This window comes from Ovis canadensis, chromosome 5 (assembly GCF_042477335.2).
Source record: "Ovis canadensis isolate MfBH-ARS-UI-01 breed Bighorn chromosome 5, ARS-UI_OviCan_v2, whole genome shotgun sequence".
In the NCBI taxonomy this organism is placed as follows: domain Eukaryota; kingdom Metazoa; phylum Chordata; class Mammalia; order Artiodactyla; family Bovidae; genus Ovis; species Ovis canadensis.
In genome coordinates, this window is record NC_091249.1 from 30,385,549 (window position 1) to 30,409,086 (window position 23,538).

The window sequence follows — 23,538 nt, forward strand, 5'->3', positions numbered from 1 at the left end:
GGGAGAAAAAGATATGTGGAATGAGTGAACAGTCCCTAACCTTTGGGGGAGTTAAGGGTCTGTTTGAAGCTCAAATGAAATTTGAGACACCTTCCTCAAAAAAAAAAAAAATGCAGATATATGCAAAATTCTAGATTTTTTTCCAGAGAATTCAAAGCTCCTCAAGGATCCACAAACCACAGGTAGGATCCATGAACCTTATCAATGGGCTTAAGAGGTCTAAAAGCTAGCCCAAAATTGCACGGCAACAAATAGAAGCAAAAACACTTGAAAAGCCTCTGGATTCTCCATGAAATGGTCATTAAACAGGTTAAGAAGAGCTAAATCTTTTTAAATTGGGGTATAGTTGCTTTACAATGTGGTGTTCATTTCTGCTATACAGCAAGGTGAATCAGCTCTATGTGTATATATGTATATATATATATCTCCCCTCTTGTTTGGATTTCCTTCCCATTTAGGTCACCACAGAGCATTAAGTAGAGCTCCCTGCGCTATACAGCAGGCTCTCATTACACTTCTGTTTCACACATGTTAGTGGATATACGCCAGTCCCAATCTCCCAGTCCATCCCACTCCCTCTTTCCCACCTTGGTGTCTCTCCACACCGGTTCTCTATGTCTGTGTCTCTATGTCTGCCTTACAAAAAGAACTAACTCCTGATGTCTGACAAAAACAGAGACTCTGCCATTCTGTGATACCAGATGAGAACTAAACCTCAGTTTCTCCCATCTGTGAAATGGGAACTCAGAGCTGAGCGAATGACCTGCAGTCCTAGTGATAATATGTCTGGCACTTAACAAGTGCTTTGCAAGTGATCACTGAAGCTACCGTTGTTAATATTATTCTCATTGTTGGCGATAAGAAAAACAAGTTTAAAGCCAGTTGCTCCATAGTGCCTCTTGGAGCGGTTATTCTGGATGGAGGAAAAGGGGTCCTAAGGTGGAGCTTCAGAGAGGGTCCAAGTTAGACTCTGAAAGACTGGGGTTAGGGGCAGGTTGACCCTTACCGTAAGCCCCCTGAAAGCTTTCTTTTCTGTAATCCGGTACAGTCCTTCTGCTGTCATGATTTTAATATGCTTGACTTCAACATTATACCTGCAAGCAGGGAAACAGAGCAAGATGTCACTGAGACCTGAGTCGGGGAATTCAGGCCCATTTCCTGTCGCGTCTCAGCCCACCCCCAGCCTCCCGCCCCAACCAAGGAAGAAGGGTACTTGGCTATTGGAGGGAACAGGCAACCACTGGCAACCAACAGAATCCCTTCCCTGGAGACTTTGCTGTTCTAAGCCTTCATTTCTTCCTCTGTGTAATAGGAATCATCTTCTTTAACTCGGGGTTGTTGAGAAGTCAAATAGACTCTGTAAGCAAGGCATCCTTCTAGAATAGATTGAATGAAATCTCCACTTCGACCAATATAAAGGACCATAGAATCTAAAGGGCGTAGAAGAGAATCCATTCCCACCAATAGGGCGGGAAAAGACATGAATTGGCAGGAGTGGTTCTGTTTACATGAAGAACTAGATAACCAAAAAAAATCTCCTACTTCAAAACACTCCTAGAAATGCTGAGAGAAGAATGCTGAACTCTTAAAAACAAACAAAAAAAAAAAAATGTAAGGGAAATCCCCCAAAGGACAAAATGAGGATGAAACTTAAAAGTCTGTGTCAATTCAATTTTGGCTGGGCAATGCAGCTTGCAGGGTCTCCAACCAGGGATCCAACGAGGGCCCTCAACAGTCCTGACACTGGAAAGTAAAAGTGTTAGTTGCTCAGTCGTGTGCAACTCTGTGACCCCGTGGACTGTAGCCCACCAGGCTCCTCTGTCCACGGAATTCTCCAGGCAAGAATACTGGGGTGAGTTGCCATTTCCTTCTCCAGGGGATCTTTCTGACCAAGGAATTACACCTGGGTCTCCCACATTGCAAGCAGGGCAGCCCCCAACTGACCACCAGGGAATTCCCTAGAGCGTACATCTTGATCACATAGAAATATGAGATGAGTTATTGTGTCCTTGTTGGGTAGAGAGTTGGCACTGAGACCCACCTTCATTCCCAAAGGCTGGACTATCATGTCAAAAACCCAGGGGGGAGAAGGTGTTCTAGAAAAACTCCACCCATCAGCACAGCAGGGGCCATGTGAAAGCTTGTTTGTCTCAGACTCAAAATAGGGAAGTCACACTTAAGAATTCATCACCTTAACTTCACCTTCTTATGGGTTTAGCATTTATACTTAAACCACCTGTACAGACTGGGAAACTAAGGAATGAAACAGAGCTATTTTAATCTGATAAAGAAGTAAACTTGTTGGTGATTCCCAACGGAAGCAAATGCAAAATCTCTGGAGACCCAAGCAGCAAAGATACCCATGGGGAAAGCCCCACTTATCATCACAAGACAAAATGAAAAAACCAACAAGGAAACGAGTCACCAGAAGAAAGAAGCTGCACCCAAAACAAACAGAAAGGCAGCACAGCCAGGGTCTGCAAGACTTGGATCCAGACTGCATTTCTGCCTCTTATGGCATGACCGATCAATGGACATGAGTTGGAGCAAACTCCGGGAGATGGTGAAGGACAGGGAAGCCTGGTGTGTTGCAGTCCATGGGGCCACAAAGAGGCGGACACTGCATAGCCACTGAACAACACAAAGAGTACGCTTAATGTCCCCTTAGAGCCTTGCTTAAGAAGCATATCTTTTTTCTGTGGGTTACCAATCAATGAAAAGAAATAAAAAACAAAAATTAAAAACACACAGGACCCTACAGGAGCTCAATAAAAGTGACTGTTGTTAACGTACAATAGTCAATCATCTTGACAAGGACAGAGTAAAGGGACAAAGTAGGTGATTAAACAGTCAATCCCACTAGGGGATTGTAAATAGAAAAATATGGGAGACCCCTGTAAGTTAATGATTACTCAAGAAAGCAGATTTGCTTAACCACAAAACCAAGCAGGCTTGCTTAGCCACACAGCCATGTAACAGAGGCTCGGGACATGACCCAAAACAATAAAACAATGGTGGCATGAGCCCCACCTCCTGCCCAGTGAGCTCAGTAAGTTAATGAATCCTAGGACATGCTCTCTGCTCACAAGAACAATAATTTGCAGACCACACAGGGACAAGAAAACTCCCCTGCTCAACCTGGGGGAGGAGGAGCTGATGCTGGAAGCATGACAGCTATCTACTCAGGAAAGTCAAAGAAGTTCTCTTCCCCCTCCCCACTGGTCCTTTGTTTATGAAATTGTAGCCCAGTGAGTTCTTCACTTCAGTTCAGTTCAGTCGCTCAGTCGTGTCTGACTCTTTGCGACTCCATGAATCGCAGCACGCCAGGCCTCCCTGTCCATCACCAACTCCCGGAGTTCACTCAGACTCACGTCCATTGAGTCAGTGATGCCATCCAGCCATCTCATCCTCGGCCGTCCCCTTCTCCTCCTGCCCCCAATCCCTCCCAGCATCAGAGTCTCTTCCAATGAGTCAACTCTTCGCATGAAGTGGCCAAAGTACTGGAGTTTCAGCTTTAGCATCATTCCTTCCAAAGAACACCCAGGGCTGATCTCCTTCAGAATGGATTGGCTGGATCTCCTTGCAGTCCAAGGGACTCTCAAGAGTCTTCTCCAACACCACAGTTCAAAAGCATCAATTCTTTGGCGCTCAGCTTTCTTCACAGTCCAACTCTCACATCCATACGTGACTGCAGGAAAAACCATAGCCTTGACTAGACGGACCTTAGTCGGCAAAGTAATGTCTCTGCTTTTTAATATGCTATCTCGGTTGGTCATAACTTTCCTTCCAAGGAGTAAGCATCTTTTAATTTCATGGCTGCAATCACCGTCTGCAGTAATTTGGGAGCCCCCCAAAATAAAGTCTGACACTGTTTCCACTGTTTTCCCATCTATTTGCCATGAAGTAATGGGACCAGATGCCATGATCTTCGTTTTCTGAATGTTGAGCTTTAAGCCAACTTTTTCACTCTCTTCTTTCACTTTCATCAAGAGGCTTTTTAGTTCTTCTTCACTTTCTGCCATAAGTGTGTTGTCATCTGCATATCTGAGGTTATTGATACTTCTCCCAGTAATCTTGATTCCAGCTTGTGCGGCAGAGCATTTCTGGCCCACCCTTTTGTAAACCTCACAAGCATCCCATCCTAATAAGTCACCTCATATCTATCACTTTGCCTCTCGCTGAATTCTTTTCCTGTGCTGAGACATAAAGGACTGGTACTGGCACTCCTCAGAGCCCTCGGAAACAATACCCAAATGGTTTCATCCTTCCCAAGCACCTGAAGTGCTCAGCTCACAAGGGGAAACAGGCCAGGAAAGAAGAAATTACTTAATGCTGATGGCAAATTCTGCAGCATCCTTCACCCTCTGCCGCACCAAGAACGTCCCATCCGAGCGGTTGGTAAGAATGCTTTCTGCCCCGGCTCGCTCCATGGGGCCAGCGTACCTGTCAAAACATACCAAGAAGAGAGGTTCACATAACTCTGATAGGTAAACCTGGGGGAGGCAGTGGCCATTAGACACCTTAAGTCATGCCCAAGCTTTCACAATTGGATTGCAGGAGACAACACAAGCCTTTGGGTGTAGCTATGTCTCAGTGCGATACAGGAAGAAATATATTTGCTCTTTGTGCTCTCCACCCTTTCCTGGCATGCTGCTGCTGCTGCTGCTGCTGCTGCTGCTGCTGCTAAGTCGCTTCAGTCGTGTCCGACTCTGTGCGACCCCATAGACACCAGAGCCCACCAGGCTCCCCCGTCCCTGGGATTCTCCAGGCAAGAACACTAGAGTGGGTTGAAAGTGAAGTCGCTCAGTCGTGTCCGACTTTTCACAACGCCATGGACTGCAGCCCACCAGGTTCCTCTGCCCATGGGATTTTCCAGGCAAGAGTACTGGAGTGGGTTGCTATTGCCTTCTCCATATAACTCCTAAAACCTTTGGCATCTCCAAAGTAGTATATCTTTTTAAATTTTTTATTTATTTTTATTTTTGTCTGTGTTGGGTCTTTGTTGTCTGTGTAGGTTTTTCTCCAGTTGTGGCACATGAGCTCAGTCGTTGCAGCTCCCGGCCTCTGGAGCACAGGCTCAATAGTTGGGACACACGGGTTTAGTTGCTCCACAGCATGTGGGATCTTCCCGGATCAGGGATAGAACCTGTTTCTCCTTCATTGACAGGCAGATTCTTTACCTCTGAGCCACCAGGGAAGCCCAAGCTGACTGGGGCTCTTCTCTTTTTAATATTTACTTGTTTTTACTTGTTTTTACTTGGCTGCCCTGGGTCTTAGTTGAGGCATGTAGGATCATCAGTCTTTGTCGCAGCTTGCAAACTATTAGCTGCATGTGGGATCTAGTTCCCTGACCCGGGATCAAATTCAGGCCCCCTGCATGGGGAGCTTGGAGTCTTAGCCACTAGACCAGGGAAGCCCCTGGGGGCTCTTTAATAGCCTCAGGATGAGGCTTAGTAGTCAGAAGAGCCATGTGATTAGAGGCTTGAAATTTTCAGCCCTGCCCCACCTCCACACCTGCGGAGATGGAGGTTGAGTCCATCACTAACGACCCATAATTTAATCAATCTTGCCTATATAAAGATGCCTCAACCGAACTCCAACCAAATCATTTTTTTTTGTGGGGGTGTGGGGGTGGGGGTGGGGATTCCCAACCACCACCACTCGTCTTGTGGAACCCTACTTCCTTGACAGTTAGAACTGGACGTGGAACAACAGCCTGGTTCCAAACAGGAAAAGGAGCACGTCAAGGCTGTATATTGTCATCCTGCTTATTTAACTTATATGCGAGGTACATCATGAGAAACACTGGACTGGAAGAAACACAAGCTGGAATCAAGATTGCCAGGAGAAATATCAATAACCTCAGATATGCAGATGACACCACCCTTATGGCAGAAAGTGAAGAGGAACTAAAAAGCCTCTTGATGACAGTGAAAGAGGAGAGTGAAAAAGTTGGCTTAAAGCTCAACATTCAGAAAACGAAGATCATGGCATCTGGTGCCATCACTTCATGGCAAATAGATGCGGAAACAGTGGAAACAGTGTCAGACTTTATTTTTGGGGGGCTCCAGAATCACTGCAGATGGTGACTGCAGCCATGAAATTAAAAGACGCTTACTCCTTGGAAGAAAAGTTATGACCAACTTAGATAGTATAGTCAAAAGCAGAGACATTACTTTGCCAACTGAGGTCCGTCTAGTCAAGGCTATGGTTTTTCCTGTGATCATGTATGGATGTGAGAGTTGGACTGTGAAGAAGGCTGAACGCCAAAGAATTGATGCTTTTGAACTGTGGTGTTGGAGAAGACTCTTGAGAGTCCCTTGGACTGCAAGGAGATCCAACCAGTCCATTCTGAAGGAGATCAACCCTGGGATTTCTTTGGAAGGACTGATCCTAAAGCTGAAACTCCAGTACTTTGGCCACCTCATGCGAAGAGTTGACTCATTGGAAAAAACCCTGATGCTGGGAGGGACTGGGGGCAGGAGGAGAAGGGGACGACCAAGGATGAGATGGCTGGATGGCATCACTGACTCGATGGACGCGAGTCTGAGTGAACTCCATGAGATGGTGATGGACAGGGAGGCCTGGCGTGCTGCAATTCATGGGGTCGCAAAGAGTTGGACATGACTGAGTGACTGAACTGAACTGAACTTCCTTGACCAGGGATCGAACCTGTGCCCTCTACATGGGAAGTGCAAAGTCTTAACCACTGGACAACCAGGGAAGTGCAAAGTCTTAACCACTGGACTACCAAGGGAAGTCCCAACCAAAGTGTTTGGAGAGATTCCAGGTTGGTGAACACAGAGAGATACTAGGGGTGGGGTGGGTGGGTGCAAGCCCAGAAAGGGTGTGGAAGCCCAGTCCTATTTCCCCATACCTTGCCCCAAGCAACTCTTCCATCTGACTGATCCAGATTTGAATCCTTTGATAATAAACAGTCTAGTAAGGAAACTGTTTCTACAAATTCTGGGAGTTTGTGTTAGCAAATTATCCAACCCAAGGAGGGGGCTATGGGAAGCTCGCATTTGTAGCTGGTGGGTCAGAAGTCTGGGTGACCCAGGCTTGTGATTGTCATCTGAAGTGGAGGGCTGTCTTTTGAAGTGTGTTAGTCACTCAGTCTTGTCCAACTCTTTGCAACTCTATGGGTTGCAGCCCACCAGGCTCCTCTGTCCATAGGATTCTCCAGGCAAGAATACTGGAGTGGGTTGTCATTTCCTTCTCCAGGGAATCTTCCCAACACAGAGATTGAACCCAGGTCTCCTGCACTGCACGTGGATTTTTTTTACCATGTGAGCTAGGTAAACCAAGCTAGAAACCAAGCCCTTAATCTATGGGATTTGTCACTAACTCCAGACAAATCATGTCAGAATCGAATAGAATCGTAGCACACCCAAGCTGGTGTCTGTAGAATTAGAGAATTGTCAGGTGCGGAGAATTAAACACACACACACACACACACACACACACATTTGGTTTCAGAACTATTGAGAGTATGACTATAGAAAAACAGGTGTGGGTTTTTTTTTTCCCCTTTTACTCTGAAATTTGGCATTTCTGGAAAGGTATTACTGAGTGTCCACTGTCTGCCCATCTTTGTGGTCACCAGGATGGAAACAGGATAAGGAGAGTGAGACACAGCCTCAGGTACAAAAATTAAAGGGCAAGCCAAAAAAGTCAGTCAACAGGATAAATAACAACAAAGAAAATACGTAGCACTTTAATGAAATATTTTCTAAATCGCAAAAGCAGCCATACAAAGGAATGAAATACTGATTAAATGCTATAAGATGAATGAACCCTGAAAACAAGGTGCCGAGTGAGAGAAGCCAGTCACAAAGGGCACACAGTGCAGAATTCCATTTATATGAAGCACCCAGAACTGGCAAATTCATAGACACAGAAAGTGTGTTCATGGTTGTCAGGGCTTGGGGAGGGAGAGGAAGGGTCACTGCTAACAAGGGGGGCATTTCTTTTGGGGGCAATGAAAATGTTTTGGAGCTAGAGAGAGGTGCTGGTTGCATACCATTGTAAATGTACATGTAATATAAATGTGAAAAATAAATAGAGATGTGACTATGAATATAATTATGCTGTAAGTGCAAATATACAGTGGAAATAATATATATTAATTATAGATAATATATAATTATATATGATGTATAGGCAAGAACATGAATATATTAATAGCATACATTTAAGTATATAACAAAAATATATATTAACTATAGATAACACATAATTATAAGTGATATATAAATATGAAGTCAATGTGTTAATGCTATAAATATAAACATTAATATATAACAAGTAATATATATTAATTATATACTATATAATTATAGATAGTATGTATGGAATTAGTATGAAATGAATGTGTATGTAAATATATAACAATTTATATTATATACCATATAATTACAGATAATATATGTGTGAATATGCCTATATGCTCTAAGTGTGAATATAACATAAATAATATATGTTAATCATACATTTTTGTTGTTAAGTCGCTAAATCATGTCTGACTCTTTGCAATCCCATGCAGTATAGCTGGCCAGGCTTCTATGTCCATGGGATTTCCCAGGCAAGAATACTGAAGTGGGTTGCCATTTCCTTCTCCAGGGGACCCTCCCGACTCAGGGATCAAACCCGCATCTCCTGCATTGTCAAATATTGGCAGGTAGATTCTTTACTGCTGAGCCACCAGGGCTTCCCATAATATAAACATATAACCTAATATGTGTTAATTATATATATAATTACATTATATGTTTTAATATATAGCTAACTATATTATGCAATATATAATTATATTGATAAATGTGAATATGTAATATAAGTGTAAATAATAACATAAATGCCACTTTAAATGGTTAGTTTTATGTCATGTGAATTTTACCTCAATTTTAAAGCTAAATTGAAAAAAAATCTGTGATGAATAAAATGTCAAAACTTTAAGTAAGGACAAGACCTGACTCTGCACGTGCCTGGCTGACCACAATTCACCTTTCCCTACTCCCAGCCCTGTCATATCCTGCCTTGATTTACAGTTTTGATAGTTTGCCCATCATAGCTGTTTTTTCCCCATTGCTTTTGTTTTTTTTAAGTGAAAGTGAAGTCGCTCAGTCGTGTCGGACTCTTTGCGACACCATGGACTGGAGCCCATCAGGCTCCTCCGTCCATGGGATTTTCCAGGCAAGAGTGCTGGAGCGGATTGCCATCACATTAAAAGAGTACGGCTCTCACAAAAAAAAAAAAAAAAAGAGTGTGGCTCTCAAAGGCTGAGTTTCTGGCACCCCCTTAAACCCTTGTTGCACCCAAAGTCAGGGTCTCGCTCTCTCCTCGCCCCAGCTCCGGCAGTAGTGGCCTCATTTTACCGCATCTGGCCGGGCAGGGATAGAGTGAGCACCCTCCCTCAGGTGAGCACAGTTCAAACCCTGGATCCGCCACCCAGCTGCCCTGTGACCTCGGGACCCGAGTGTGCTTCTCTCAGTCTTAATGTCCTTCTCTGAAAAGAGGAGATTAAACTGCCCATCACAGAGGAACATTTTCGACAAAAGGCAAAGACGCAGTTGAAGCACCTCATACGTGGTGAGTGTTCACCACACGGTGGCGTTATTAGACCCTTTGTGTAATAAGGTTGGGCTTTGAAGTCCGGCAGTCTCGGGTTCGAATCCCACCTCTTTCACTTCCTTGCTTTGCGACACTGAACAAGTTACTTGCTGCTCTCTGAGTCCTGGTTTCCTCCATTGCAGAAAGAGATTAAGAAGAGTATGCACTCAAAGCATTATTCAAGAATTGCCCTCAAAATGCTGATACAGTGGTCATAAAAACAGTATCACAGTGCGTCAAGTCTAAGATACCAATCATTGTAAGATACACCATGCTTTCACGGGCAATTGTGAAATAAAAATTACTGGTTTCCCTAGTGGCTCAGATGGTAAAGAATCTGCCCGGAGAAGGGAATGGCTACCCACTCCAGTATTCTTGCTTGGACAGAGGAACCTGGCAGATTGCAGTCCAAGAGGTCACCGAGTCTGACACGACTGAGTGACTTGGCACACACACGCACCCATAAAATTAGGCAGAAGAACTGAGACACCACTAATTGTAAGAGCCATTCCAATGCCAGAGGCGTTAAATAGTGAGAGGGAAAAATATGCATTTTACAATGGGTGAAATGTGGTCATAACAGCTAATGCTAATAGAAATAGCTCATTCTTATTAAGCTTTTAATAAGCTTAAAAGCTTATTATCTATCTATCTATCTATTTTTTGGATAGATAATAAAGTGCTTTTTGCATGTCAGGAATAGAGCTAAGCACTTTACAGGCTCATGGAAACTTTTTAACAGCCCTATGAATCAGATATTGTTACCAATCTGTTTTCCAGGGAGGAAAGCTGAAGCGCAGAGAAGCTGAGTTACTGGCTAAAGGGCACACAGCTGGATAATGTTAGAGTCAGGATTGGGACCGAAGTCAGTGGGCTCCAAAGCAACAGTATAAACCTCCATCCCTCACTGTACTCTAAGCAGTAGGTTCTCAAAAAAAGGCAGGTGGAGAAGGAGAAGAAGCTCCCATTATATTGTCACCATCATTTTCTTTCCATGAGAACCTAATATCCCAAAGTCAACGACCCTCTTTGGTCTGTGCTCTCTCCTCAGCAGCCCCCAGTGTAGGGCTGGACCCAGCAGTTAAGGCTGAAGAATGAATAACTGACTTGTTATTCATTCATTAAGGCTGAAAGTTTGAAGAATGAATAACTGACTTGTTTGCAGCCCCTTGTGGCACCCCAATGTCCAGCCCAAACATCCAAACCAACACACCCCAAGTTAAAAATAAGAAAGATGGTTCGTACTCACCAGAGATGAACAGACAGGTCCTGGGGGGGACCCTGGGGACACAGACAAAGACCGAGAGTTAGGGGAAGGGGTCAGCAGGGCAACAGACTTCAGGACACTGCAATCACTCATTCCACCATCATGTATTGGGTGTCTATTATGTGCCGGGCACTGTGCTCTTCTCTGGAAATACAGCCCCAGAATCCAGTGGGAGAGATCAGTCCGCCCCTCCCAAATGAATCAGCTTTAAAGAGGCAGCTACGAGTGTAGGCAGTAACTGGAAAGACGTTCAGATCTTGACGTGTGAATGCCAAGTCCCACTGAAAGGATCTTGGCTCCTTGGGAAAATGGTCGATTCCAAGATTGGGGCAGAAAGAGTACAAGAGCAGTCTGCTCTTGTGCTAAAAAGTAAGGAAGAGCTCAGAGAACAATGAGGTTATGTCAAAAGGACAGAGGAGCCAGCCTGAAGGGGCTCCCACTGGTCCAGTGAACCAGTGAAGTTGCCCAATCATGTCCAGCTCTTTGCGACCCCCATGGACTATAGCCTCCCAGGCTCCTCCATCCATGGAATTTTCCAGGCAAGCGTACTGGAGTGGGTTGCCATTTCCTTCTCCAGGGGATCTTCCTCACCCAGGGATCAAACCCAGGTCTCCTGCATTACAGGCAGATGCTTTACTGTCTGAGCTACCAGGGAAGACCTAAGCCCACTGGTCCAGGCCGGGACAATATTAAAATAAAAATCCAGGAACATTTCCTGAGATAGATAACAAACAGATACACAGATAGATGCATAAAATGATTGATAGATACAGAGATGGCTATATAGATAGATACACAGATAATGGATGCATACACAAGGACATAGATACACAGATGATTGATTGGTACATACATAGATGATTATTAGATCCATAGATAATTGATACATAGATGCAAATGGATACATGGATAGACACACAGATACACAGATATGCAGGTGAGTGATAGATTAATAGATACAAAGATGATTGATTGATTGATACATACATAATACACAGATACATAGAAGAGACAGTTCTTTACAATAGAATATCAGCTAATAACTTAGGAGGAATGATGGAGTTAGAAATTCATAATGCAAAAAAAAAAAAAAAAGAAATTCATAATGCAACTCCACAATGGAGAAAGGACCCCAAGCCAAAAAAAAAAAGCAAAAGATAGTTTTTGGAAAATTGGTAAAGTGTAAATACATACTCTGAATTATGTAATATATAATTTATATATTATAATTTCTAATATGTGATAATTTATAATAGTAGAATGTCCATGCTGAATTTCATGTTTTCAAAAATCATGCTATGTATACACAAGAGAAAGTTACTCTTCTTGGCAGGTATTCAGATTAAAGGGGAAATGTGTCTGTAAACTTACTTTGAAGAGTCTCAAGAAAAAATAAATAATAGATATTTTCTAAATAAATAAAATGTTCAGAGAAAGATTAAAATATTGACAGAGCCAATGAGAAAAAATGTTAACAATTGATGATCTGACTAACAGATATATGAGTGTTCTTTGCATTATTCTCGACTTTTCTGGAAGTCTGAAATAACATAAAATGAAAGAAAAAAAATGGGAGGGACTGTCTCTCTGCAGGCTCCTACGAGGGCTACAAAGCGGGCAGTGGGGTAGTGAGGAAGCGTGAGGTTTGGGAGAGTGGGGAAGATTTGAAGTCATTATCAAGATGAGGAAATCAAGAGAGTGGGAAACAGGTGAAGAAAGACAAGCGCCGGGCAGACCGGTGGGCAGGTCTGCTCCCTGCGCAAGGAGGCACAGGGGACGTGACCCCGTAGAGGACTCTGTTTGGTGCCTCTGAAGGAATGCAGGGGTTGGCCAGCCTTCTGAACCCCTGCTCCTTCCCCAAGTGATGGAGAAGATTCAAGGATGGAGGTTCTTTAAAAAACTAAAAATAGAGCTACCATATGACTCTGAAATCCCACTCTTAGGCACATATACAGAGAAAAACATGGTCCAAAAGGATACAGTTTCATTCAGTTCAGTTCAGTCGCTCAGTCGTGTCTGACTCTTTGCGACCCCGTGAATTGTAGCACGCCAGGCCTCCCTGTCCATCACCTACTCCCGGAGTTCACTCAGACTCGCGTCCATCGAGTCAGTGATGCCATCCAGCCATCTCATCCTCGGTCATCCCCTTCTCCTCCTGCCCCCAATCCCTCCCAGCATCAGGGTTTTTTCCAATGAGTCAACTCTTCACATGAAGTGGCCAAAGTACTGGAGCTTCAGCTTTAGCATCAGTCCTTCCAAAGAAATCCCAGGGTTGATCTCCTTCAGAATGGACTGGCTGGATCTCCTTGCAGTCCAAGGGACTCTCAAGAGTCTTCTCCAACACCACAGTTCAAAAGCATCAATTCTTTGGTGTTCAGCCTTCTTCACAGTCCAACTCTCACATCCATACATGACTACTGGAAAAACCATAGCCTTGACTAGACGGACCTTAGTTGGCAAAGTAATATCTCTGCTTTTGATACTATCTAGGTACTATCAGGTTGGTCATAACTTTTCTTCCAAGGAGTAAGCATCTTTTAATTTCATGGCTGCAATCACCATCTGCAGTGATTTTGGAGCCCCCAAAATTAAAGTCTGACACTGTTTCCACTGTTTCTCCATCTATTTCCCATGGAGTGATGGCACTGGATGCCATGATCTTTGTTTTCTGAATGTTGAGCTTTAAGCCAACTTTTTCACTCTCCTCTTTTCACTTTCATCAAGAGGCTTTTTAGCTCCTCTTCACTCTCTGCCATAAGGGTGGTGTCATCTGCATATCTGAGGTTATTGATATTTCTCCCGGCAATCTTGATTCCAGCTTGTGTTTCTTCCAGTCCAGCGTTTCTCATGATGTACCTTGCATAGAAGTTAAATAAGCAGGGTGACAATATACAGCCTTGACGTACTCCTTTTCCTATTTGGAACCAGTCTGTTGTTCCACGTCCAGTTCTAACTGTTGCTTCCTGGCCTGCATACAGACCCCAGTATTCATTGCTGTGCTGTTTACAATAGCCAAGACATGGAAGCAGCCTAAATGTCCATTGTCAGAGGAATGGACAAAGAAGATGTGGTACATATATAAAATGAAATATTACCCAGCCATTAAAAAGAACAAAATAATGCCATTTGCAGCAATATAGATGGAACTAGAGATTGGCTTCTCTGGTGGCTCAGATGGTAAAGAATCCGCCTGTAATGTGGGAGACCTGGGTTCGAGTCCTGGATTGGGAAGATCCCCTGGAGGAGGGCATGGCAACCCACTCCAGTATTCTCGCCTGGAGAATCCCCATGGACAGAGGAGCCTGCGGGCTACAGTCCATGGGGTCACAAAAAGTCAGACATGACTGAGCAACTAAGCACAGAGATTGTCATACTGAGTGAAATAAGTCAGACAGAGAAGCAGAGGCATCGTATGACATCCATTTTATGCTAAATCTAAAAAGACATGATACAAATGAACTTATTTAGAAAACAGAAACAGACTCACAGGCACTTAGAGAATAGACTTATGGTTGCTGAGGAAAGGATGGGAGGAAGGGAGGGTTGGGAAGTTTGGTATGGACATGTATACCCTGCTATATTTAAAATAGATAACCAACAAGGATCTGCTGTATAGCACAGGGAACTCTGCTCAGTGTTACATGGCAGCCTGGTTGGGAGCAGGGTTTGGGGGAGAATGGATACATGTATGTATGACTGAGTCCCTTTTCTGTCCACCTGAAACTATCACAACATTGTTCACTGGCTATACTCCAAAACAAAATTAAAGGTTAATTTTAAAAAGTCATATGTTCATGTGTATGTAATAAAAACTGAAATGTTAACAATAAAAAGAACCAGGAGAAAAGGACTGGTCATCCTTACCAGGGTGAACCCCTCTCTGGGCTCAGTCAGCAAGGTAGGGAGTGACATGCCATGATGGGCAGCCCCTCCTGATCTCAGGAGCATTCCCCTCGATGCTTCCCACCCTCACAGGACCCGCTCTGCACCCCTGTGCCCTCACTCCAACCAGGATGAGGCACTCACATGCACGTAGGGCTTGACCCTATTGCAGGGAAACCAGCCGACTTCATTGGTAGACGTATTCCTTCCCTAAAAAGATGGAAGGGAGAGATGGACAGAGAGGTTACAGGCAGTCACAATGCTTGTGTGTATCCATCTTTCACCCAACAGCCACTCTGCTTGGCCATCTATCTCTCCATGACCTGGAATGACCCAGAGAGGGACCAACCAGTATCAACTTCTGGGAATACCACCAGCCCAGAAGGGCCAGGTCAGCCCCAGAAATCCCCATAGACATCACCCTGCCTGGAGCAAACTTCCATTGCCAGAGTCCAGTGGGAGCATGATCCCATTCCCAAGGCCACCTACACCCTAACCCCACGTTCAGGTCCTTCCCGGTCATTCCCATGGCCCCATCCTGTACCTCCCACCAGTTCTGTTCGGCTTCAGCCTTAGTGAGCTCCACGATGTCTCCCAGGCTGAGGCGTAGAAAAGGTCCAATGGCTCCAGGGGGTGGGGGCAGCCCATAGTATTCCTGGCACACCTCCATCTTGGGCAGGCCTGGAGGGGAGGGGAGGGGATGATACAGCGAAAGTCCAAGACTTTCAAACCCAAGTCTCACCACCCAACAGGATGGCAAAAGTTAAAAAGACTGACAATACCAAGTGGCAGCAAGGATGTGGAGCAACTGGAATCCACCTGGATTCCTGGATTCTTCTTCTTTTTTTAATTTGAAGAAGTTTTTAATATGAAAACATCTAAAATAATTTTTTTTTTTTGCATAAACGGGAAGGGTGGCCATGACTCTACAGCTCATTCTTGCATGAGTAGTAGGAACCCACTTTGGAAAACTGCTGGGCAGTATTCACGGAAGCTAATTCCACTCATGAATACATCACCCAGAGAAACGAAACACAGGTCCCCAGAGAGTCATAGACGAAGAATGTTCACAGCAGCTCTATTCACAAGAGCCAAAAAATTGGCAACATACCCAATGTCTTTAAGAAGATGGATAAACACAGCATGAAATAACCATATCGTGGAATACAATACAGCAATGAAAAAGAACAAGTGACTGCTTCAAGCAGATACACTAATATGCTGTGAGAGTCCATGCTATACAACTTCATTTGTATGAAATTAAAGGGCAGGCAAAACTAATCTATGCTGACAGAGGTCAGAAAGTGGTTCCCTCTGGGAGACAGGACAGACTAGTGCTGAGTATGACCAGCTCCATCCACTAAAACTTTCTGTGATGATGAAAGTGTTCTATACATTGATCTGAGTGGTGGTTACATGGGTAGAGATTCAGTGAGCCATACTGCTCTAAGATTTATTCATCTTACACACCTTATGGTATGTATTTTCTGTCTCAATAGAAATATTTCTGTTTCATAGAAAATTATATATACATTATGTATATTTCGATAGGAAATTATAGAAAATTACATATTTCTGTCTCAACAGAAAATGTAATTATATATCCATATGAAAAGGATATGAGCAAGAGTATGTATATATATATATGCAAACATATATGTGAACATATACATATTGTTTCAGCATCTATATAGTGGATATATACACACATACACACATTCATATATATTTTCTCCTACTGAGAACATCTGGGTTGTTTCTGGGTTTTGACCAGTAAAGCTAATATATACATTTTTTTATAAGGCTGATTTGATACATATATACTATTACATTATATACATATAGAGTATATGTCATATATGTATTCCCACTGTTGACCATATTTGAGTTGTTTCTAATTTTTAACTATTACAAATAAAGCTGAAGTACCTGTAGCTATAGATATAGAACTATAGCTATCTACAGATATCTATCTATCAAGATAGATAGATGGAATGACAGATATGAAACTGAATCGTTACATCGACTCTGAGCGAAGAGCTTATTTTTCTTGGCCACACCAAGTTCTTTTTTTCACTTTGCGGCCGCACTGTGCAGGATGCAGGATCTTTGCTCCCCGGGAATCAAATCCACACCTCCTTCACTGCAAGGCAAATTCTTAACCACTGCACCACCTGGGAGGTCCCCCCTAGTTCTTGAATTAAGTCTTGCCCTACTCACCTCCTGCTTCCGAGGCTTTGCACATGCTGTTTCCTCTGCCTGGACCACTCCTGCCTCCTCATCCATCTAACTCCACCTCCTCTTTCAAGTGTCCACTTTAATGCCTCCTCCTCGGAGCAGCCTTCCCTGATGGCTCAGACCCATCAGGTCTCCTACTGTGATGCTCCAGAAAACCCTCTACTCCTTCCACCTCAACTAGAATAACTTAGCCAAACCCTGTCTCCCACTACCCACCTGGGAGCTCTGGAAGGACAGGAAGTATCCTGTTTTTAGTCACCAGTTTACTTCAGAGGATATATACAATAGATGTTAAATAAAAATTACTCATCATGACTGTGATCCCCCAGACACTGTTAACATATACATGAATCCAGCCTTTCCACCACCACCCCCACCCCAGGCTAAAAAGAATTCTGCCTTGGTCAAACTGCATCTCCTGCTCTCTACCTTTCAGGTGGACTATGCTTTGCTGAAACCACCCTATTACGATAAGATTCTGTGACACAGAATCAACGGGAAAGGGCATGAGGTGTGCCCAGCCAGCTAAGACTACAGATGGAGTTTGTCAGCAAACAAAAAAAAGGGAGGGTGGTCAGTGAATAATAAAGGTGAATGGGAGGGGGTGGAGGAATAAACTGGGAATTTGAGATGGACAGATGGACACTACTATATATAAAGAGATAAACAACAAGGACCTACTTATAATACAGGGAACTATATTCAACATCTTATAACCTACAACAGAAAAGAATCTGAAAAATATCTGTATAACTAAATCACTTTGCTGTATGCCTGAATCACTGTAAATCAACTAAACTTCAATTTTAAAAAACACCTGTATACATAAAAAAGTGAATGGGAGGAAAGCGCATGGTAACAAGGATTGCCATGTTCCAAGCACCCCCTTCACAGTGTTTAAGCAAAGCTAATAAGGAATTGACTTTGCTATTTAAAAATTCCTTTCAAGTTTCTGGGACTAGAACAGATGTTTTATAAATAGGATGTTATGTGGTCATTAACATAATTGTTGAGCTCTCTCCCTGGGTCAGCATCACTGAGGCAAAGACTAGATTGCTTTCTGCCCTGCACAGCATCCCCTGCTGACTCACCTAGCTCATTCCTCTTTTTGTCTTGAGCCCGCCGATGTGGCTTATCCTGGAGAGAGAGACCAAAAGAGCAAGCATGACTATCTGTACCCAGTCTGGGGGCTCCTCAACCCTTATCTGCCTGCGGGTGTGCCTGCTCAGTCACTCAGTTGTGTCAGACTCTTTGCAGCCCCAGGGACTGTAGCCTGCCAGGCTCCTCTGTCCATGGGATTTCCCAGGCAAAAATAGTGGAGTGGGTTGCCATTTCCTACTCCAGGGGATCTTCCCAAACCAGCGATCAACTGGGCATCCAGCCAAGAGCCACAACCACCGATAGAGTCTCCCAGGTCCTTCCTTCCCAACTCCTGCCCCAATTTCCATGCACAGAAAGGAACATGGGGGGGCTCACCTTCTTCATAGTTCCTGAATAATCTATGAGAGGGTAAATATACAGATATACTGGTTAGAATGGGGTGGGGGGAACCCTCATGCAGAAACCCACCTCCCACCTCAGTCCCCTAGTACCTTGTCCATGTCGACCACATGGAGGGACCCTCCCAAGACACTCCTTGTGTGCAGGTGCTCGGCACCGTTGACAGCGGTACCCCTGATAGAAAGTGCCTCTGAGATGCAAGGAGGAGATAAAGGAAGGAGCCAGTGATGCTGAACAAACACAGCCAATCATTTTGCCAACAACATAAAGGGCCCCTTTGGGTTTTCTTTAGAGCAGAAGAGAGACAGAGAAGCTGCAGATCAAAGGAGAGCCTCCCCACTCCCAACTCAGGGGCATGATGGCCAGGGGAGCCCCCCACCCCAAAGAGGAAGGGACAACCCTTCCTCACCCCAGCTACCAGGTCTCTCCTCCCAGACTCCCACCTCAGCAGCATCTGGCAAGCCTTGCAGGATGCGGTGTCCTCAAAGGAAAACATCTGGAAGTCATGACCATTGGCAGTGGCGTTCTCAGGGTAGATGTTGGAGCTGGCGAGGGAAGAGAATTCCATGCAGTGGAACAGGATTCAGCCATTAAAGGCAATGAGGTACCAGTACACGCTGCAACCTGGATGGATCAAGACCTCTTTCCTTTTTTTTATGGCTAAATACTGTTCCATTGCATGGATATGCCCTGTTGTGTTTCTCCATCCACCCACTGATGGACATTCGGATTGTGACCACCATTTTGCTATTGTGAACAATGCTTCAGTGAACACAGGTGAAGACAGAAAGTGGGTGAGTGGGTGCCAGGGGCTGGCCGTAGGGAAAACAGGAAGCGATCACTGCTTGAGTGCAGGGTCTCATCTTGGGGTCTGAAGATGTTTTGGAACTAGATAGAGGTGATGGTCGCACAGTGCGAATTTACTAAATACCACTGAACTATGCACTTTTTTTAAAGATTCTTTTTTAATGTGGACCATTTTAAAAGTCTTTATTGAATGTGTTACAATATTGCTTCTATTTTTTATGTTTTGGTTTTTTGGCCGCAAGGCATGTAGGATCTTAGTTCCCTGACCAGGGACTGAACTCACACCCCCCTGCACTGAAAGGGGGAGTTTCAACCATTGAACTGCCAGGGGAGTCCCAGAATTGTGCACTTCAAAATGGCTAAGTTTTTGTTATGTGAATTTCATCTCAAGAAAGAGAAGGAGGAGGAAGACAAGGAGGAATGATTTCCAGGCTGGTGATGGAAAATCGTGAACACTTGGCATTCTGGGGATGCAGACTGTCTTGAAAGCCTGTCCCTCCCATTTCCCAGAGCAAGAAACTGAGGTTCTGAGTGACCCCACGGCAGGATGAGACTAAAGCCCAAAGCTGCCTAAAGTCCTCTGAGGATGGAAAGATGGAGGAGGAGGGGGTCTCACATGGCCATCTCGAACTGCTCCATCCACTTCTTCTTTAGTTCTCGTGTCTTGAAGAACAGCTCATAGCCCTGAGCACCTTGGTCCTCAATCAGGAGGAACATGTGAGTCCACTGCAGAGAAGCAGGGTTTAAAATGAAGGCGCCTGCCCTGCAGAGGGTGGGACCACGAGCCCATTGACCCTGCTGCTCTGGGGAGGAAGGGGTCAAGCCAACTACAGCCTGTCTGCCCCCAGGAGGGCCCTGTAAAGGGCTTCCCAGGAGAAGCAAATACACACCCACAAATCTAGGTTCATACACACGCATACTTATACCTATGGCTGATTCACACTGATGTATGGCAGAAACCAACACAATATTATAAAGCAACTATCCTCCAATTAAAAACAAATGTAAATAAAAAATTTTTTAAATTACAAAACAAAATAACACTCAGGACTTTCGTGGCTGTCTGGGGGTTAAGAATCTGCACTTCCACTGCAGGGGGCGTGAGTCTGATCCTTGATGGGGGAACTAAGATCCCACATGCCATGTGGGCCAAAATAAATAAATTAAAATTTTTAATTAATTTATTTCTCTTGACTGGAGGCTAATTACAACATTGTAGTGATTTTTGCTGTACATTGACATGAATCAGCCATGGGTGTACATGTGTCCCCCATCCTGAACCTCCCTCCCTCCAACCTCCCTCCCCATCCCATCCCTCAAAGTTGTCCCAGTGTACCGGCTTTGAATGCTCTGTTTCATGCATCAAATTTGGACTGGTGATCTATTTCACATATGGTAATATATATGTTTCAATGCTAAATCACACACACACACACACACACACACTGGCATTCCAAGGGCCAAGCAGAGAGTTCAAGTAGCATTGAGGGTCCCCAGCATTGGGGTCTCCCAGTTACCACCTCCGAGACTTACCTTCTTGTTGTCCCTCTCTCCGGAGGAGTCATCTCGAATCTGGAAGCTGTGCAGGTTCACAAAGTCCTTGAGGTCATAGGAGTCCCCTCGGCGCTTACAGATGAGCAGAGCTTTGTCAAGCAGGAAGGCATACCTGAAAGCAATCAAGTGTCCCTGTCTGGCTCCTCCCTAAGTTCCCACAAGCTCTCCACCTGATCCCCTCCCACTTTCCGGGCTCATTCTGCTGTCAGTCTAGGATTCTGGCTCTTCTTCTCCTGAGTGGTCAACTTGGCCACGCCTACCTGTCTATCTTGACCACACCCATTTGATTCTTGCTCTTCCCGCCACCTGTCCTCCTTGGCTCCACCCACACAACCATGCTGACTCTGCCTCTCCTCTCAGTCTAGGCTCCACCCACTGGTCCATATGGCCCCACCTACCTCAGATGGTAAAGAATCTGCCTGCAATGCGGGAAAACCAGGTTCGATCCCTAGGCTGGGAAGATCCTCTGGAGAAGGGAATGGCAACCCACTCCAGTATTCTTGTCTGGAGATTCCCATGAAGAGAGGAACCTGGCGGGCTACAGTCTATGGGATCGCAAAGAGTCGGACACACCTAGGGGACTTTTTTTTTAAAAACCTGTCTATCTAGGAATAGCACAAAGCCCTTGCCCAGATTCCATCCTAGATCTGTGTTGGCTCCACCCACCTGCCTGACCAGTAGCCTGGCCCCACCCTTGTCCAGGCTCCGCCCCAGATCCGTATTGGCTCCGCCCACCTGTCCATCTTGGAGCGCCTCTCCACCGAAGTTATCTTCAGCTCACCATCGATCTTGGGTCGGCCATAGTGGGCTAGAGACTGGTCCTACACAGCAGACAAGACGTCTGGCAAGGGGCCCCCAGGAAGAGATGACACCCCCTCTCCACGTGGCCACACCCCGGCCCTCCCTGCCCACCCGCTCACCAGGTTCTCGATGGACAGTTGGAAGTTGGTAATCTGCCGCAGCGTCTCATTGTCCCGCTTGACCTCGTTTACGCACTGTGCCAGGTCCTGGGGGTGGAGCAAGGGTGAGCCTGGGTGCCTCCTTCCCAGAACCCTATCCCCTACCTGGCAGGGGATAGAGGGTCAACCTCCAGCAGGGGGCAGAAGGAGAATGTCACTGTCCCCAAGGGGATGCTGGGAATGAGTCATTCGAGGTACAGGTGTGTCCCCTGCTGTGGAGGGAGGGGGCGGCCCATGGGTGTGGCCGTGCCTGGGTGGTACTCCCTGACTTAAACCCATGGTGTCTGTGTGGCACCGCCATCCCTGTGTGTGGCCACTCACCCTCATGGCATCTAGGGCCAGCCGCAGGTTGTCCTTCTCCATCGCATCCTGTGTGTGCTTCACCAGCTCCTGTGTGGCGCACGGAGATGCATATTGCCTGGGCCCGCCCCCTCCTCCTGGAGGGCCTTCCAAACAAGTCTGGCCCACCAGCTCCTTCTTCCTCCCTCTGCTGTCCCTAGAGGCTGGGGCACAGCTCCAGTGATCCCCTCCCGGAGAGGGAAGCCCAGTCCCCAGGAGCCCTTGCAGGGAGATCTATGTGCCCATGCCTTCCCCGCTTTGTGCACCTGGAGCAGGAGGTGATATTTGAGCACTCGCTGCATGGGGACCATCAACAGGTCCCTTAAGGTGAACCTCCCGTTGTTGGCACGCTGAGAACATTCCTAGGAGGTTGGAGAAAGGGGTGAGTGAGAAGAGGTGGAGGCAGGTAGGGATTGTTCTAGAACCTGAAGCCTCTTCTCCCCGCTCCCCAAGGAAATAAAGAAGAACACTACGGGGTAAGGGTGACCAGCTGGAGGCTGTCTGGGGTAGATGCCCAGGATTCCTCAGCTGAAGGGGGCTCCAGAGAAGGTACACAGGCCTGGAGGGTCCCCATGATGGAGACCAAAGATATTGAACGGGCAGCAGAGACTGGCCATCCCTCATCATCCCTGCTCTGTCTATGCTCCCACTAGACAAACGGATCCAGGTTTCGTTTCAGTCCAGGATCCATGCTCCCTACAGGATCAGGGCTTGGCTGGGATCGGGGCTCTGTGTGAAGTTGGAACTCAGCCCAGAACTGAGGTTTGGCCCAGACTTGGTGCACAGCCAGGGCTGGGCCTCTCGCTGGGGTTCAGTGTGCCCTCGGAGTTCAGGTCAGTGTCAGGATCTCAGGCTGGTCCCAGGGCTCCATCCAGAGTACAGGGTTCAGCTGGGGTCAAGGCTCAGTGCTCTGGTCTATCTCCTCCTGCTCAGTTTCTCCCACTTGGCTGATCAGTACCTCCCTCCCCAAACCTTCAGCGGGCAGACCCCTGGCTGGGCTGCAGCAGGGAGGAATGCTCCCTCCAGCTCAGTCTCCCCACTACTGCCCCCCAGAGAGTGGAAAGGAGTGAGAGAGCTTCCCCCCGCAAAGATGAAGCCCATCCCCTACTTCCAGCTTCATTTGTACATCCTCCCGGGCTGTGGCCACGCGGTCCAGGTGCTTGCTGGCCGACTCCACCTGGCTGCAGTAGCGGCCGTAGATGAGGAACCTGTGGGAAGAGGGCAGGCGGCCGGGGAATGACACTGGCACCAAGGTTAGGCAGATCTGGGTGTCAGTCCCGGACCTGCCTCTTCCCAGCTGGATGGTGCTGAGCCTCAGTCTCCCTGTCTGTAAATGGGCATAACAATAGCACCTCCCACATATGGGTTATTGTAGCATTA

The 23,538-nt window shown here is 45.8% G+C and overlaps 1 protein-coding gene across 1 annotated transcript in view; it reads right to left on the reverse strand.

The window, feature by feature from the left end:
* Positions 1–23,538, reverse strand: part of VAV1 (vav guanine nucleotide exchange factor 1) — a 65,647-nt gene that overhangs the window by 7,930 nt on the left and 34,179 nt on the right. The window contains exons 9-24 of the mRNA XM_069589363.1: positions 23,267–23,366; positions 22,425–22,520; positions 22,141–22,209; positions 21,781–21,867; positions 21,596–21,681; positions 20,840–20,972; positions 19,923–20,032; positions 18,943–19,044; positions 18,592–18,689; positions 18,476–18,498; positions 18,091–18,136; positions 15,306–15,442; positions 14,906–14,971; positions 10,862–10,893; positions 4,327–4,443; positions 1,007–1,094 (exon numbers count right to left, since the gene is read on the reverse strand). Of these exons, the coding sequence (XP_069445464.1) occupies positions 1,007–1,094; positions 4,327–4,443; positions 10,862–10,893; positions 14,906–14,971; positions 15,306–15,442; positions 18,091–18,136; positions 18,476–18,498; positions 18,592–18,689; positions 18,943–19,044; positions 19,923–20,032; positions 20,840–20,972; positions 21,596–21,681; positions 21,781–21,867; positions 22,141–22,209; positions 22,425–22,520; positions 23,267–23,366 (1,390 nt within the window). The remainder of the gene's footprint in view (positions 1–1,006; positions 1,095–4,326; positions 4,444–10,861; positions 10,894–14,905; positions 14,972–15,305; positions 15,443–18,090; positions 18,137–18,475; positions 18,499–18,591; positions 18,690–18,942; positions 19,045–19,922; positions 20,033–20,839; positions 20,973–21,595; positions 21,682–21,780; positions 21,868–22,140; positions 22,210–22,424; positions 22,521–23,266; positions 23,367–23,538) is intronic.